The following is a 15604-nucleotide window of genomic DNA, read 5'->3' on the forward strand; positions in this document are numbered from 1 at the left end:
AATGCACTACATAATATAATAAATGCACCACATAACAAGGTAAATACACTATATAACATGGTAAATGCACTACATAATATAATAAATGCACCACATAACAAGGTAAATGCACTATATAACATGGTAAATGCACTACATAATATAATAAATGCACCACATAACAAGGTAAATGCACTATATAACATGGTAAATGCACTACATAATATAATAAATGCACCACATAACAAGTTAAATGCACTACATAATATAATAAATGCACTACATAATATAATAAATGCACCACATAACAAGGTAAATGCACTATATAACATGGTAAATGCACTACATAATATAATAAATGCACTACATAATATAATAAATGCACCACATAACAAGGTAAATGCACTATATAACATGGTAAATGCACTACATAATATAATAAATGCACCACATAACAAGGTAAATGCACTACATAACAAGGTAAATGCAATATATAACATGGTAAATGCACTACATAATATAATAAATGCACCACATAACATGGTAAATGCACCACATAACAAGGTAAATGCACTATATAACATGGTAAATGCACTGCATAATATAATAAATGCATCACATAACAAGGTAAATGCACTATATAACATGGTAAATGCACTATATAACATGGTAAATGCACTATATAACAAGGTAAATGCACTACATAATATAATAAATGCACTACATAATATAATAAATGCACCACAAAACAAGGTAAATGCACTATATAACATGGTAAATGCACTATATAACAAGGTGAATGCACTATATAACATGGTAAATGCACTACATAATATAATAAATGCACCACATAACAAGGTAAATGCACTATATAACATGGTAAATGTACTACATAATATAATAAATGCACCACATAACAAGGTAAATGCACTATATAACATGGTAAATGCACTATATAACAAGGTAAATGCACTATATAACATGGTAAATGCACTATATAACATGGTAAATTCACTATATAACATGGTAAATGCATTATATAACAAGGTAAATGCACTATATAACATGGTAAATGCACTACATAATATAATAAATGCACCACATAACAAGTTAAATGCACTACATAATATAATAAATGCACTTCATAACAAGGTAAATGCACTATATAACATGGTAAATGCACTATATAACAAGGTAAATGCACTATATAACATGGTAAATGCACTATATAACAAGGTAAATGCACTATATAACATGGTAAATGCACTATATAACATGGTAAATGCACTACATAATATAATAAATGCACCACATAACAAGTTAAATGCACTACATAATATAATAAATGCACTACATAACAAGGTAAATGCACTATATAACATGGTAAATTCACTATATAACAAGGTAAATGCACTATATAACATGGTAAATGCACTACATAATATAATAAATGCACCACATAACAAGTTAAATGCACTACATAATATAATAAATGCACTACATAACAAGGTAAATGCACTATATAACATGGTAAATGCACTATATAACAAGGTAAATGCACTATATAACATGGTAAATGCACTATATAACAAGGTAAATGCACTATATAACATGGTAAATGCACTACATAATATAATAAATGCACCACATAACAAGTTAAATGCACTACATAATATAATAAATGCACCACATAACAAGGTAAATGCACTATATAACATGGTAAATGCACTATATAACATAACTTAAGATAGCTGTGGCTTTCCATACAATACACAAACAAACATCATCCAGTCAGATTGAGAATTGCTTATTCACTGTAGCGTTGCTCAAATGGGAAACAATTGTTTGATTTTAACGACGCTCAATTGCAGTGCACACGTACCATTGAGACAGAATATTAACAAAACAAAACTATGACTAGAGCACACGGCAATTTTAATTTATTTATGGTGTAATTTTTAGTGTCACGTGCACAATCACATAATTCATAACCATTTTAGGCATGTTATGTCCAATACAATAGATGTAATCACAATTTTCTAGACATGTGTGCAAGACATTAAACATATGGATGAGAACATGCACTATAAACACTTAGTGTAGCACACATTTGAGTGGATGTTCGATAAGACAATGTAGTTTCTAATACGCATGCGCACCGATTGTATTTGTACGTCCAATATGATTGTTTTTGTACGTCTTGGGTTTTTACGCGACATTTTCGGTTTTTGATAAGCAGTATAACTTGTTATACAGTATGGAATATCGAACAACAATATTGACAATATGCTTTTGTCAAAGTTATTCAACAAGCTATAAATACAAACTTGCCCTGTAGTAGTGACAGCAGAGGCGGCGGCAGTGTTTTTTATGTGAATGTCATTTTATGTGAATGAATGTCAACGCGACCTTTCTTGGGGGTACGGGGCATGCTCCACCGGTAAAATTTTGAAATCTAGACCCTCTGAAACGCTGTTTCCTGCATTTTGGGAAGCAAATTTTGATGGTAAACTTAGGTATATTTCTCTTACGTTGGACCGCACGGTGTGCATTTCTACCGACATCTGTGGTGGATTTTAGTGACAAATATAGATGAGTGTTTTACCTTATTTTATCGCCCCCACGACCTATTTTTTTTGTGGGGCGACCGCCCCCACTGCCTCTACGGTGCCGCCGCCACGGAGTGACAGTCGCAACTGCAGAGCGTGGAATTCACTTTCATTTGTCAACGAACTAGTTTCTAGTTTTTTTTTTAAATGGGGTAGGATTCCTTAATGTGCATATGTATACACCATTACTTTGAGTGATGAGAATATGAATGATGTGGTACAGTACTGCAAAGTAATGGAGGTAACTGAAATGCGACATGGGTGTCGGCATTCATGCTGATAGCTGCTGCGTTACTCTGCATATCCATTTAAATACATAGCTCGGGCTTAGTAGCATTTTTACCATTCCTGGAAATTTGCATTGTCGGAAAAAAATAATCGCATACCATCACTTGTTATTTGTAACCTATAAATATACTGTGTAATCACTTATTAATATATTTATGAGACGGAACCCTCCGAGATATGTACAGAAGCAAGTCATTTCATTCCGTATTTTGTGGTGTTATACTCTCTCTCCTCGTATCCTTGGTGCGATGTCAAACCCAGTTAACAACCAGAACACGCCATTCAATCCACCAGATGGAGGTTACGGATGGGTTATTGTGTTCGCTGTTTTCCTGAATAGTGTTGTTTTTGGAGGTTTCGTTCATTCATCTGGCGTGCTTTATGTAGCATTATTAGAGACGTTTAATGCTTCCAAAGCGGAAACAGGTAGTATATATAATACTATATAAAAATGCTTTGAGTGTACCATAGTTCGCTTACGCAGGGTGCATAGCTATGCATCGGCTCCCTGGTTATATCACTTGTCTTACTCATAGAACGCAACTCTATATAGGGTTGCTATTTAATTGTATTTTAATTAAATAACCTGTAACAAAAAAACATTATACAAATTGTAACGCACATACACACACACACGCACTCACACGCAAATCTAACCTTGATAACAATAGGATATAGAATATTTATAACAAATGTATCAGAATATTTAAAACAAATGTATTTTCAAAGGTAACGATAACATGTTGTTAATTCAACAGTCTCAAGATAATTGTAGTATTTTACTGCATCGTAGTACGAATCATACAGTACGAAATGAATATGATTTACCTGCGACAAAGACCTGTTAGTACGCCATTTAACCGAACCATAAATGACAGCAGCAATCAATTATTCATTGCACTGTTTTGTCCATTCACCCCACGCATATACATTATAGCCGTGTGTGCAGAATAATTTTCTTTCACAGCACTGGTCTGGACCATATCAAGTTCCATGGGAATAATCAGCCCGGCTGCGTCAGTGGCTTTATGTAATCGATTTGGTCATCGGAGTGTACTTATGGTTACTGGGATATGCTCTTCGATAGGTTTTGTAGCCTGTTCATTTACGACTTCCCTGGGACAAATATATTTTGTGTATGGAGTGTTTATAAGTAAGTATTAGAATATAAAATACTTCACATACATATGCTGCCATTATCAAAGTCACATAATGGCCTCTGAATCTATGGTCACACCGACACACGCACTTAATAAATCATCTGATTCTTTCTTATTATAGGTTTTATATATTGGATAGCAATATTCCCTGCATCTGCAATGATTGGTAAATATTTCTGCGAAAAAATGAAAATAGCAGCTGGAATAGCTATGTCAGGAGTTGGTGCAGGACAGTGTATATTCCCTATTCTAACGCAGGTCCTTCTCGACAATTATGGTTGGCGAGGGACGATGATAATCATAGGGGGTATTTCTTTACATTTCTGTTTAGTTGGGGCACTGTTTAGACCTATAGACTATTATCACGGATTCAGAAAAACGCGTGTCGAAACATCAGACGGAATTTTTACCGATGCTGAGCTCAATACGGCCTCTGAAACAGCAGACAGCGTGACACATCATGCATTGGCGACAAGAAAGACCAGTATGCAAACTTGCTGCTTCACTGGATTGAAAAAGTGTCAGATATTGTTTAAGTTAATGTGTGACATATCACTCTTTAAAAATACAGTGTATGTGATAATGGCGTTGTCTACATTCGGTCATGCATCATCACAAAATGCTGTTATAGTTCACATGGTAAATATGTACAAATACTCGCATTAGGCTCATAGACATTCTATAATGTTACATTCCTTGACGTAGATATTCCTGGCCACTAGCGCCCGCATACAACAATAAGATATATGCATATCCCGTACCATACCCTATTTAGATATATGCATACCCCGTACCATACCCCCATTTACATATATCCATATCCCGTACCATACCCCATTTAGATATATGCATATCCCGTACCGTACCCCATTTAGATATATGCATATCCCGTACCATACACCATTTAGATATATGCATACCCCGTACCATATCCCATTTAGATATATGCATATCCCATACCATACCCCATTTAGATATATGCATATCCCGTACCATACCCTATTTAGATATATGCATATCCCGTACCATACCCCATTTAGATATATGCATATCCCGTACCATACCCCCATTTACATATATCCATATCCCGTACCATACCCCATTTAGATATATGCATATCCCGTACCGTACCCCATTTAGATATATGCATATCCCATACCATATCCCCATTTACATATATCCATATCCCGTACCATACCCCATTTAGATATATGCATATCCCGTACCGTACCCCATTTAGATATATGCATATCCCGTACCATACACCATTTAGATATATGCATACCCCGTACCATATCCCATTTAGATATATGCATATCCCATACCATACCCCATTTAGATATATGCATATCCCGTACCATACCCTATTTAGATATATGCATATCCCGTACCATACCCCATTTAGATATATGCATATCCCGTACCATACCCCCATTTACATATATCCATATCCCGTACCATACCCCATTTAGATATATGCATATCCCGTACCGTACCCCATTTAGATATATGCATATCCCATACCATATCCCATTTAGATATATGCATATCCCGTACCATACCTCATTTAGATATATGCATACCCCGTAACATACACCATTTAGATATATGCATACCCCGTACCATATCCCATTTAGATATATGCATATCCCATACCATACCCCATTTAGATATATGCATATCCCGTACCATACCTCATTTAGATATATCCATATCCCACACAGTACCAAAGTTAGATATATGCATATCCCATACCATACACCATTTAGATATATGCATACCCCGTACCATATACCATATCCCATCTAAATATATACATATCCCGTACCATACACCATTTAGATATATACATATCCCATACCATATCCCATTTAGATATATGCATATCCCGTACCATACCCTATTTAGATATATGCATACCCCGTACCATACCCCCATTTACATATATCCATATCCCGTACCATACCCCATTTAGATATATGCATATCCCGTACCGTACCCCATTTAGATATATGCATATCCCATACCATATCCCATTTAGATATATGCATTTCCCGTACCATACCTCATTTAGATATATGCATACCCCGTACCATACACCATTTAGATATATGCATACCCCGTACCATATCCCATTTAGATATATGCATATCCCATACCATACCCCATTTAGATATATGCATATCCCGTACCATACCTCATTTAGATATATCCATATCCCACACAGTACCAAAGTTAGATATATGCATATCCCATACCATACACCATTTAGATATATGCATACCCCGTACCATATCCCATCTAAATATATACATATCCCGTACCATACACCATTTAGATATATGCATACCCCCGTACCATATCCCATTTAGATATATACATATCCCGTACCATACACCATTTAGATATATGCATACCCCGTACCATATCCCATTTAGATATATGCATATCCCGTACCGTACCCCATTTAGATATATGCATATCCCATACCATACCCCATTTAGATATATGCATATCCCGTACCATACCTCATTTAGATATATCCATATCCCACACAGTACCAAAGTTAGATATATGCATATCCCATACCATACACCATTTAGATATATGCATACCCCGTACCATATCCCATCTAAATATATACATATCCCGTACCATACACCATTTAGATATATGCATACCCCCGTACCATATCCCATTTAGATATATACATATCCCGTACGTATACCATACACCATTTAGATATATGCATACCCCGTACCATATCCCATTTAGATATATGCATATCCCGTACCGTACCCCATTTAGATATATGCATATCCCATACCATACCCCATTTAGATATATGCATATCCCGTACCATACCTCATTTAGATATATCCATATCCCACACAGTACCAAAGTTAGATATATGCATATCCCATACCATACCCTATTTAGATATATACATGTCCCGTACATACCCCATTTAGATATATGCATATCTCGTACCATACCCTGTTTAGATATATGCATATCCCATATCATACCCTGTTTAGATATATGCATATCCATACCATATCCCATTTTGATATATACATATCCCGTGCTGTACCTCATTTAGATATATGCACATCCTGTACCGTACGCCATTTAGATATATGCATATCCCGTACCATACCTTATTTACATATATGAATATCCCGTACATGCCCATTTAGATATACTCATATCCCGTACATTACAATGTTTAGATATATTTCGTACCAATGTTTGTGTAAAATCAACATTCGGGTTATATATACTTGTTATACCTAATTCTATATATTTGAAGCCGAATCTAATTACCTCATAACTGAATATAATTATATCTGTGCAGGTGAACCGTGCCAGGGATATTGGAATTCCTAGCTTTAAAAGTGCCAGTTTAACTACACTAATGGGTATGACCCAGTTAGTTTGTAGAATAGTTTGGGGAGTTGGAGGACATTTCTTCAAGGTCAAACCTTATATATTGTATGGTATTGGTATGTCAATGTGTGGTATTATATCAATTATTAGTGTCCACTTAAGAACGTATGAAGGTGAGTAGATTGTATGGATTAAATAAATGTCAAGATCAATTGTAATTATATATGTATTATATCGCTTTCCATCACTTGCTAAACATAAACGTAAGTCAATGATTCCGTTGTGGTGAAAACAGATTGATTTGTTTTGTAATAGTGTTTGTTCAAAATGTTATTTCAAATAATTATGGTTGCATGTGTTTATTTCTGCTTTCAGCAAAGATCACCAAGATGAGCTACTTACATTCTTGCCTTTCATCTTACACCACTTCGCGACCTACGTAAAAAAAATACTACAATTATTTCAAACTAATAAGATGAATTAATACGTTCCAGAGCAAACGTGAAGTCGTTTATCAAATTAGTTATGTCTGTCATTCGACTTAAATTTAAGATGTTCTGATTAAATATTATTAAGCGCAGACTCGCAGAAACATCATAAGGCAATTAGAATGTAATTAGAAATATAACTCCATTCATAAAACCAACACAGCCTAAATTTAACTTTTTATGTTTTAATAAATTATTACTTCTCTTTTATTACTCAGTACGTGTCTAATTTAATAAATAGGCGTTATTCAATTGGACTAGATTATCCCCAAAGCAGATCTTCAAAACAGCTTTAAAGTGCCTACAAGAAAACTATAACAAGTCACTAACAACAACAGCTTAGATTATTAGGGGTAGTCTATTGAACCTTCCCGCGTCAAGATAAACTGGAAAATTAAAAATACATCTTTGTACTGCAAAGGTAGAATATACTTATTCTTTGCTATAATGTATTTAAACCAGCTATTTAATACAAACAGCACCTAATAAAATTCTACGCAACTCAATGTTATTTTATTCAGCTTGTTCATTCACTTTCGTTTAGGGCAAATGGCATTTGCGAGTATATTTGGTTGTGGAATGGCGTGCTATATTCCTATGGTTGCTGTGGTGTTACATTATTTTTTTTCAACACGATATGACTTTACTTTGTCATTGATGATGTAAATACAAGCTTTAGCAATGATGGTTGGACCACTTCTTGCAGGTATTTAAGACTTGCCTTATCTTCCTGGTATATTCACTAACCAAATCCAGTATCATAATGTAGATCCAAACAAACTGACATATTTATTTATTATCTTCCATAGGTTGGATGCGTGATGTTCTTGGAGATTATGATGCCGTTTTTTATATCACAGGGACAATTTATAATGTGTCTGCGATTTTTGCCTTTCTTATGCCAGTTGTGGATAACTACAATAAAAAACATAAGGGAGGCAACTCTTCTTAATATGGTGATATGAAACATACAGCTATTACAACAATTCAGTCTGAAAACATTAATTGAACTGAAATGATTTGTGTAGTGTAAATGAATATTTGAATAAATGAAACCCTTTTCAAATCTGTCACATTCCATTTTGCATGACTCATTATGTTATGTGTTAGTGTTATCATGCACGGTCTGCTATCAAAAAAATACTTTGTTATTCTTGATTGAAAGGTTTTATTATCGGATTTGTCGAATATACCATCACATAGATTGTATAGCGGATAAGCTAAATTCATTACGATAACTTCAAATTTGTAATCGTTTGATGATATGTATTTACTAGGGGTGTACTTTTATCAAATTAATAGGGTTGTACAAACCTGTTTGTTTACCCAATCATACCTAACAGAAAATCCGCAGAAATAATAAATTTCATTTATTTTTTTATTTTTATTTTTTCGTGGTGAAATCTGCCCAAAAAAAATTGAAGGGTTAAAATTTCATTTATTACTCGTTAGGCATAATTACAGATTACAGCCTCAAACGGAAACCATTAGAGAACATACCCGGGTCCACAGGAGAACAACCTAGGGTAAAATTCTCTAAGAAAAAAGACCTCATCTAATGGGTCACCCCTAGGGCGATCACGTGCTCGACGCCCAAATGATTACAGTGCACCACAGCGGGTCGCTCGGAAGCTTGTGGGGAGGTGGGTATTTTCCACGGATTTTCTGGTAGGTAGATTAGGTAAACAAACGGGTTTGTACAACCCTATTAGTTTACTACATCACCTACCAGAAAATCCGTGGAAATAATAAAATTCATTTTATTACTCGTTAGGCAGAGTAGCACGCTCACCGGAGGTGGGGAAGCTCCGACGGCTGAAATGCACATTTTCAACACAAAAAGCAGAAATCGTAAAAAAAAATGCGAGAAATCTAAAACTACTCGCCAACAAGGAGTCTTCTCCTGGGATACGACCAATCAGGTGACTCTTCGGGGACCGGGTGCCTGAAGAGTACCCCCTGCGCCTGAACAATAAAATAGGGCCCAAACAATTCTAATGTATTTAAACAGTACATTGGTTGGGTTCGATAGCACAGATCGAAGCCAGCAGCACCAAGCAAAAAGAGGCTGAAGACGCAATCGCGCTAACTCTTTCGCGCATGGGGCTCCTTGGTGGTCAGGCTGGGTCCACGAACACTGTTTGATCCGTCACCACTGGTCCCAACCTGTAGAAATTCTTCCAAAGCTTGGAAGTCTCTCAGGTAATGGTTAATGAAGACATTCTGAGATCTCCTGAACTCTGCTTGGAGCACCTGCTCGAGCGTGGCACCAGACCAGACTCTGCGCACTTCGTGTGCCCTCACCTGGTGATGTTCCAAACTGGTCGTTGAAGAAGCCGTTAAGTTGTACGCTTCCACGGACCAAGGGTGTTAGGCAAGGTTGTGTCAATAGCCGAATTTTTTTTAATTTGTTTGTTAATGACTTGAATAATTCACTAGATGATGAATTATTAGATCCAGTTACATTGAATAACTGTAAAATAAGTTCCTTACTGTATGCAGATGATCTAGTGTTAATATCTGGAACAAAAACGGTCTACAAAATGCACAAAATAGTTTAGAGGTTTATTGTCATAAATGGAAACTTCAGGTAAATCTGACAAAAACAAAAGTTGTTATTTTCAGACGAGAAACACTGAAATGAACAAAATATTACCTTGTAAACATAAAGTCAAGTGGCTGCTACACTGAAGCCAAACAAAAATTAGCAGATAAAGCAGCCCGAGCAATGTATGCATTGAAACAGTTCCTACCACCAGAAACAAATTGTACAACTTTCATCCATCTTTTTAAAAGGTGTATTCAACCAATATAATTGTATGGGTCTGAAATCTGGGGTCATGAAATTCAAGATTTCAACAAATGGGTCAAAACAATAACAGAAAAAACACAATTGAATTTTTACAACTACTAGGATTGAACAAATTTGTAGCAAACATTGCATGCAGAGCTGAAGTAGGCGAATTCCCACTCTTAGTAGATATTCAGATCAATTTAATAAAATACTGGACTCGTATCAGTAAATTACCAGGAAATAATATCACAAAACAAGCATACCTTGAACAAAAGAAATCCAATTTACAATGGTATTCTTTAATACAACAAATGATGAACAACATGAATTTTTCACTAGAACAACTGAATGATTTGTTAACAAAACATATACACCGGACTCTCACCTCCGGTAGCCCGCAACTGCAGGAGGAAGTTTACTTTGAAGGCCAGATTAAACATCCAGTCCTTCAAAGCCATCTCATCATCATGGGAAGAGCCCCTTTCACCCTGACTAACATCGGTAAGGAAAGACAACGAGGTCTGTCCCTATACTGCCTATACTCGCACAAGCAACTCAGGCTGTGTCGGTACCAATGAAGACTCGGTGGATTGGGCCGGTTCAGCCCAAAAAGGCTGTACCAATCCCACCTCGGCACTCTGCATCGATGTCAGCGCCACAGTGGGAATATGGTGTATACCGACGTTAATATCTGTGGTGTTTGGCAACTCCGATCCCCGACAAAAGCGGTGGAACGATGCATGCCCGCCTCGGTAATATCGCACAGAGAAACTGCATGACCCCAACACTGGCAGAAAGTCTCGCCTGCGGTGCGCCTCTGTCACCTCAGAGTGTCGGAGTCTTGTCTCGATCGTCAATCCCACTACATTGAGCAGGGAGTCGGACCGTGGCAACTCTCGATCTCCCTCAGTTTGCGATTGTAGGCAAGCCTCGTCTTGGTCGACACCAAGCTGACCAAGGGAGGGAGAGATTTTTCACTCATAGAATCAGACACATCACGAGCTGCGGCTGGGGATTTCCCCTTTTTAGAGCAACGCTTACCAGCCTTTCATGATCGCTTGCCTTCAGCTTTCAAACCCGCCTCAAAGTGCTTCCACGCTTGGGAGTCCTACAGGTTGCAAACCCTCGAGGCAAAAACCTAAATCGTTATTTTTACATGTCCGGAGCTGTTTCTTAGAGATGACTGGGCCGATTTGGATCAAACTTGGTATGATGATCATACATATTTGGTTATAGGTGCACGTCATACTTTTTCCGTGATTCAAACAAATATGGCCGACTGGCGGCCATTTGCTTTTTAGATGGTACCCATGCTACTCTCTCTTGAATGCAATGAACGTTTCTGTTTAAATTTTGTACAAAGATAGTATATCAAAAGATACAACTACACCATTATTATTTTTGTGATTCGACTCAATATGGCTGACTGACGCCTAAATTTCATGTAAAAGTGCTATATATAAATCGCCAGGTGTTTCTCAGAGATAACCTGGCCGATTTGAATCAAAGTTGGTATGGTGATCATACATATTGGGTTATAGGTTATAGGCCCCTGCATTGGGTTCCGGGACCGCCATATCAATTGGCTCAAACTGAAAGCAGTGCACTTAGCACTGATACACTTTCTACACATAGTTCGAGGCCACATAGTCTTGCTTTGCACAGACGGCACAGCGGTGGTCTCCTATATCAACAAGGAGGGGGACCAGATCCCCATATCCCGGAAACAATCTGAATGCCCAATCAAATCGATGACATAAAGCCATTGATATGCCATGACTGATATCCCCATAGCACACGATAGAGATCCTACCAATGCTGTTAATAATGAAATTCTACTTATAGCCTAATAATATCTCAACATACTATCAGTGGTCAATAATTTTTCCACATCATCTTTTGGTTTTTATTCCACAGTAAGCTGTGTCAGAGTGTCGTCATATGACAAAGCCTACACTTACTTATCCTGCCAGTATCTAAAGCAAGGAGGAATACTGTCTTTCTTGTTAAAACAGCAATCGTTGCAATAATATGTGGATCGTATGGTAAATGTCTGAACAATTTCAAACCCAATGAGTAATCAGCAACATTATTGTGTTGGTTGTACCACCAGTTACGATGCATTAAAAGATGAGAGGTAACATAAACATCTAAGCGAGTGAGCTATTGCGAGTGAATCCCACAAACACGCAGTGCTGTATGCGCAGGGTACTTTTGTCACACACAAAAGTCTATTGACAATCATTCAGTGTGGGTTTAAAAAGACTGTCTGGGTTCTCAAGTTTAGAATTGTCTTCCCACATCAACATACAGCTTGTAAATATGTTTATGTTTAAATATGCTGTCAACACCAAGTCAAGATATTTTCACTCCACGGAAGTTCAGAAGCGGCCAATATGATCCACTTCATAAAGTTAGATTGCCTGATATTGACAATATTCAGGTATCCTCGTAATAACCTAATTATTATACATCTTTTCCTTCCGTAGAACAGAATCAGCGAACTTCTTTGTGTGGAGTCCGGCCAAACCCTGGTGGCAGTCATGTTTGTTTGAGGACGCTTACGCGCATAATCATTCTATATTTGGAATTTGCATTTCTTAATATGGTAGGATGAAAATACCACAAAATTACGGCACGCTGTAACTTATGACGTTACAGTGACAGATGTATAATACCGGTAATATGAACTAATTAGTCATACAAACATGAAGCATTGCAACTAATATTTGTCAGCTATTTGAGATGTACAATGTGGAAACATTGTAATCTACATTACTAAAGTTTATAATACTTACAGAAAATACACAAGACAGACCTGTTTAGTTTTGGTTTAAATCTATGCGTTAATTACCCAATTAGTATAACGTTTCATAATTTGTCGACTTTTCCATCGATATCTTCTATCACATTTCAATGAAACTTGGTACATTGATGGTATGTGACATTGTTACTTTTACATTAAAATTTCTGTATATTAATTACCTGGTTATAATAATTAGTTAATATCTCAAGTATTCGGCTTTCGATCAATTTTTTTAAGATTTAATCATTCCATTATAATGAAACTTGGTACATATGTGCTCTGGAATAATACACAGACCAAATTAGTTTGGGGTTGAAATATAAGCATAATAATTGCTCAATTTGCAGACGTGATTAGTTTAGCCAATTTTTCATATCTCAAAGTACCAGATTTAAATGGAACTTGTGGTAGAGGTGCTCTGGAATAATTAGGCTTAAACTACAGATGTAAAATCAAATGTATTTTCTGCAGAACGATTGATACTACTTTATATGATAATGACCTTATACGAGGATGTCATTGAAACGTTACATGTTGAAAGTGAGATTTCCTTCCTTGGAATCTTGTCTACTATAAATGTATTCACTTACTTTTTGTGCTACAGTGATTTTATTGCCATTTTAACAATCTTTTTTTGGGGTCATAGTATTTCAATTTCTTTAAAGAGATCTAAATATCGCCTATACTGTTTTAAACTTGCAATATTTTGAACCGGGTCTCTCCATCTCATTTTTTTTAGCCACGACACACTGCATTATTGCAAGGGTACTCTGCAATTGAATATCATATACACATCACCTGATCCACATGTGGCTTTCAATGTTGTTAAAACTTCTGATTATTTATTATCTTAAACTGATTTTTTTAAGGAATTATTTTTTCTTTCCAAAAATTGTGGAATTGCATTGGTAACAATTACGTTAGCAATATAGTGCGTGCAATATCAGCACATCACTTGTTTACAGGCAACATTCCTCGATGAGACGTATGTTCAAGTTGCATGGAACTGGGAAAGACAAGAAAACTATTTGCTAGGTTATAATGATTGATTTGAAATTAATGAAAACAATTCTATCATTGAGCTAAACGAGGAAGTAGGTCAATATCAAGGCGGCACCCTTTGTTTCGACTAAAGAATAATTACAAATAAATATCTAAACTGAACAACTTGCACTGTTTGATGCATTATAATATAACAACTCATTTCATAGTTTGAATGCTCTGTGTTTTATTTTTAGTTTATCTGAGTGTACACTCCTTGTTTCTGAGTTTTCCTAACTATAAAATGTACTAATAAATATGGTAGTCTGAGCACCCAATCACTGAGTTTGAAATATATTTTTTTTTGTAAATTTGCCAAAATTGATTTTAAAAAGAATCACCTAAATCATAAACAGACATCGCATTTGCGTCAAGTAAAAATGTACATTGAGGGATAAAGTTAAAGTCTAACAACATAATACTCCTAGATGTCAAAGGCCGAAAACTATTAGAAAACTGTACTTTGGGATACATGTAGTTGCTGAGACTCATCAAGATTGAGTTTGTGCACAGCACTTTTGCACAGAACCTATAGAAAAACACAGTAGTGGTGTGCATCTTAGCAACATAGAACGTTCTGTGACATAGCTCCCGCCAGAGAACAGACATGATACTTAAACTGGTCACCAGTAACGTTGTAGTAGGCTAAATGGTACTGACATGATCTGTACAATATCAATATTTTTGAATCAGAGCCTAATAGCAAAGTGACAAAAAACGTATTAACTACTCAGATGGCATTACCTTGTTTTAACATGAGAATAAGAATGTGGTTGAAAATTACTGAAACGATCTGTATAATATCGATATTCAGATTATGTACCCTCCCAAATTGACAAAAACAGTTACTCTATACAATCTGTACAATTATATTGATATTCGGATTATGTACCCTTAGTGATACCTCCCAAATTGACAAAAACAGTTACTCTATACAATCTGTACAATTATATTGATATTCGGATTATGTACCCTTAGTGATACCTCCCAAATTGACAAAAACAGTTACTCTATACAATCTGTACAATTATATTGATATTCGGATTATG

The 15604-nt window shown here is 36.0% G+C and overlaps 1 protein-coding gene across 1 annotated transcript; it reads left to right on the forward strand.

Annotated features, from left to right (window-relative positions):
• Positions 1 to 3064: 3064 nt before the first annotated feature.
• On the forward strand, positions 3065 to 8989 carry LOC102806428 (monocarboxylate transporter 12-like). Its single transcript, XM_085492097.1, has 6 exons — positions 3065 to 3302; positions 3844 to 4029; positions 4158 to 4675; positions 7395 to 7599; positions 8459 to 8620; positions 8724 to 8989. Exons 1-5 carry the CDS (start codon positions 3125 to 3127, stop codon positions 8578 to 8580), a joined length of 1209 nt encoding a protein of 402 aa, XP_085348223.1. The 5' UTR covers positions 3065 to 3124; the 3' UTR covers positions 8581 to 8620; positions 8724 to 8989.
• Positions 8990 to 15604: the final 6615 nt, after the last annotated feature.

Source organism: Saccoglossus kowalevskii, chromosome 17 (genome assembly GCF_978046115.1).
Source record: "Saccoglossus kowalevskii chromosome 17, keSacKowa6.1, whole genome shotgun sequence".
NCBI classification, from domain to species: Eukaryota; Metazoa; Hemichordata; class Enteropneusta; family Harrimaniidae; genus Saccoglossus; species Saccoglossus kowalevskii.

Coding starts and splice junctions, on each gene's coding strand:
- LOC102806428 (XM_085492097.1), top strand. CDS start 3,125: ATGTCAAACCCAGTTAACAACCAGAACACGCCATTCAATCCACCAGAT. Junction 3,303..3,843: donor TGCTTCCAAAGCGGAAACAG/GTAGTATATATA, acceptor TTTCTTTCACAG/CACTGGTCTGGACCATATCA. Junction 4,030..4,157: donor TGTGTATGGAGTGTTTATAA/GTAAGTATTAGA, acceptor TTCTTATTATAG/GTTTTATATATTGGATAGCA.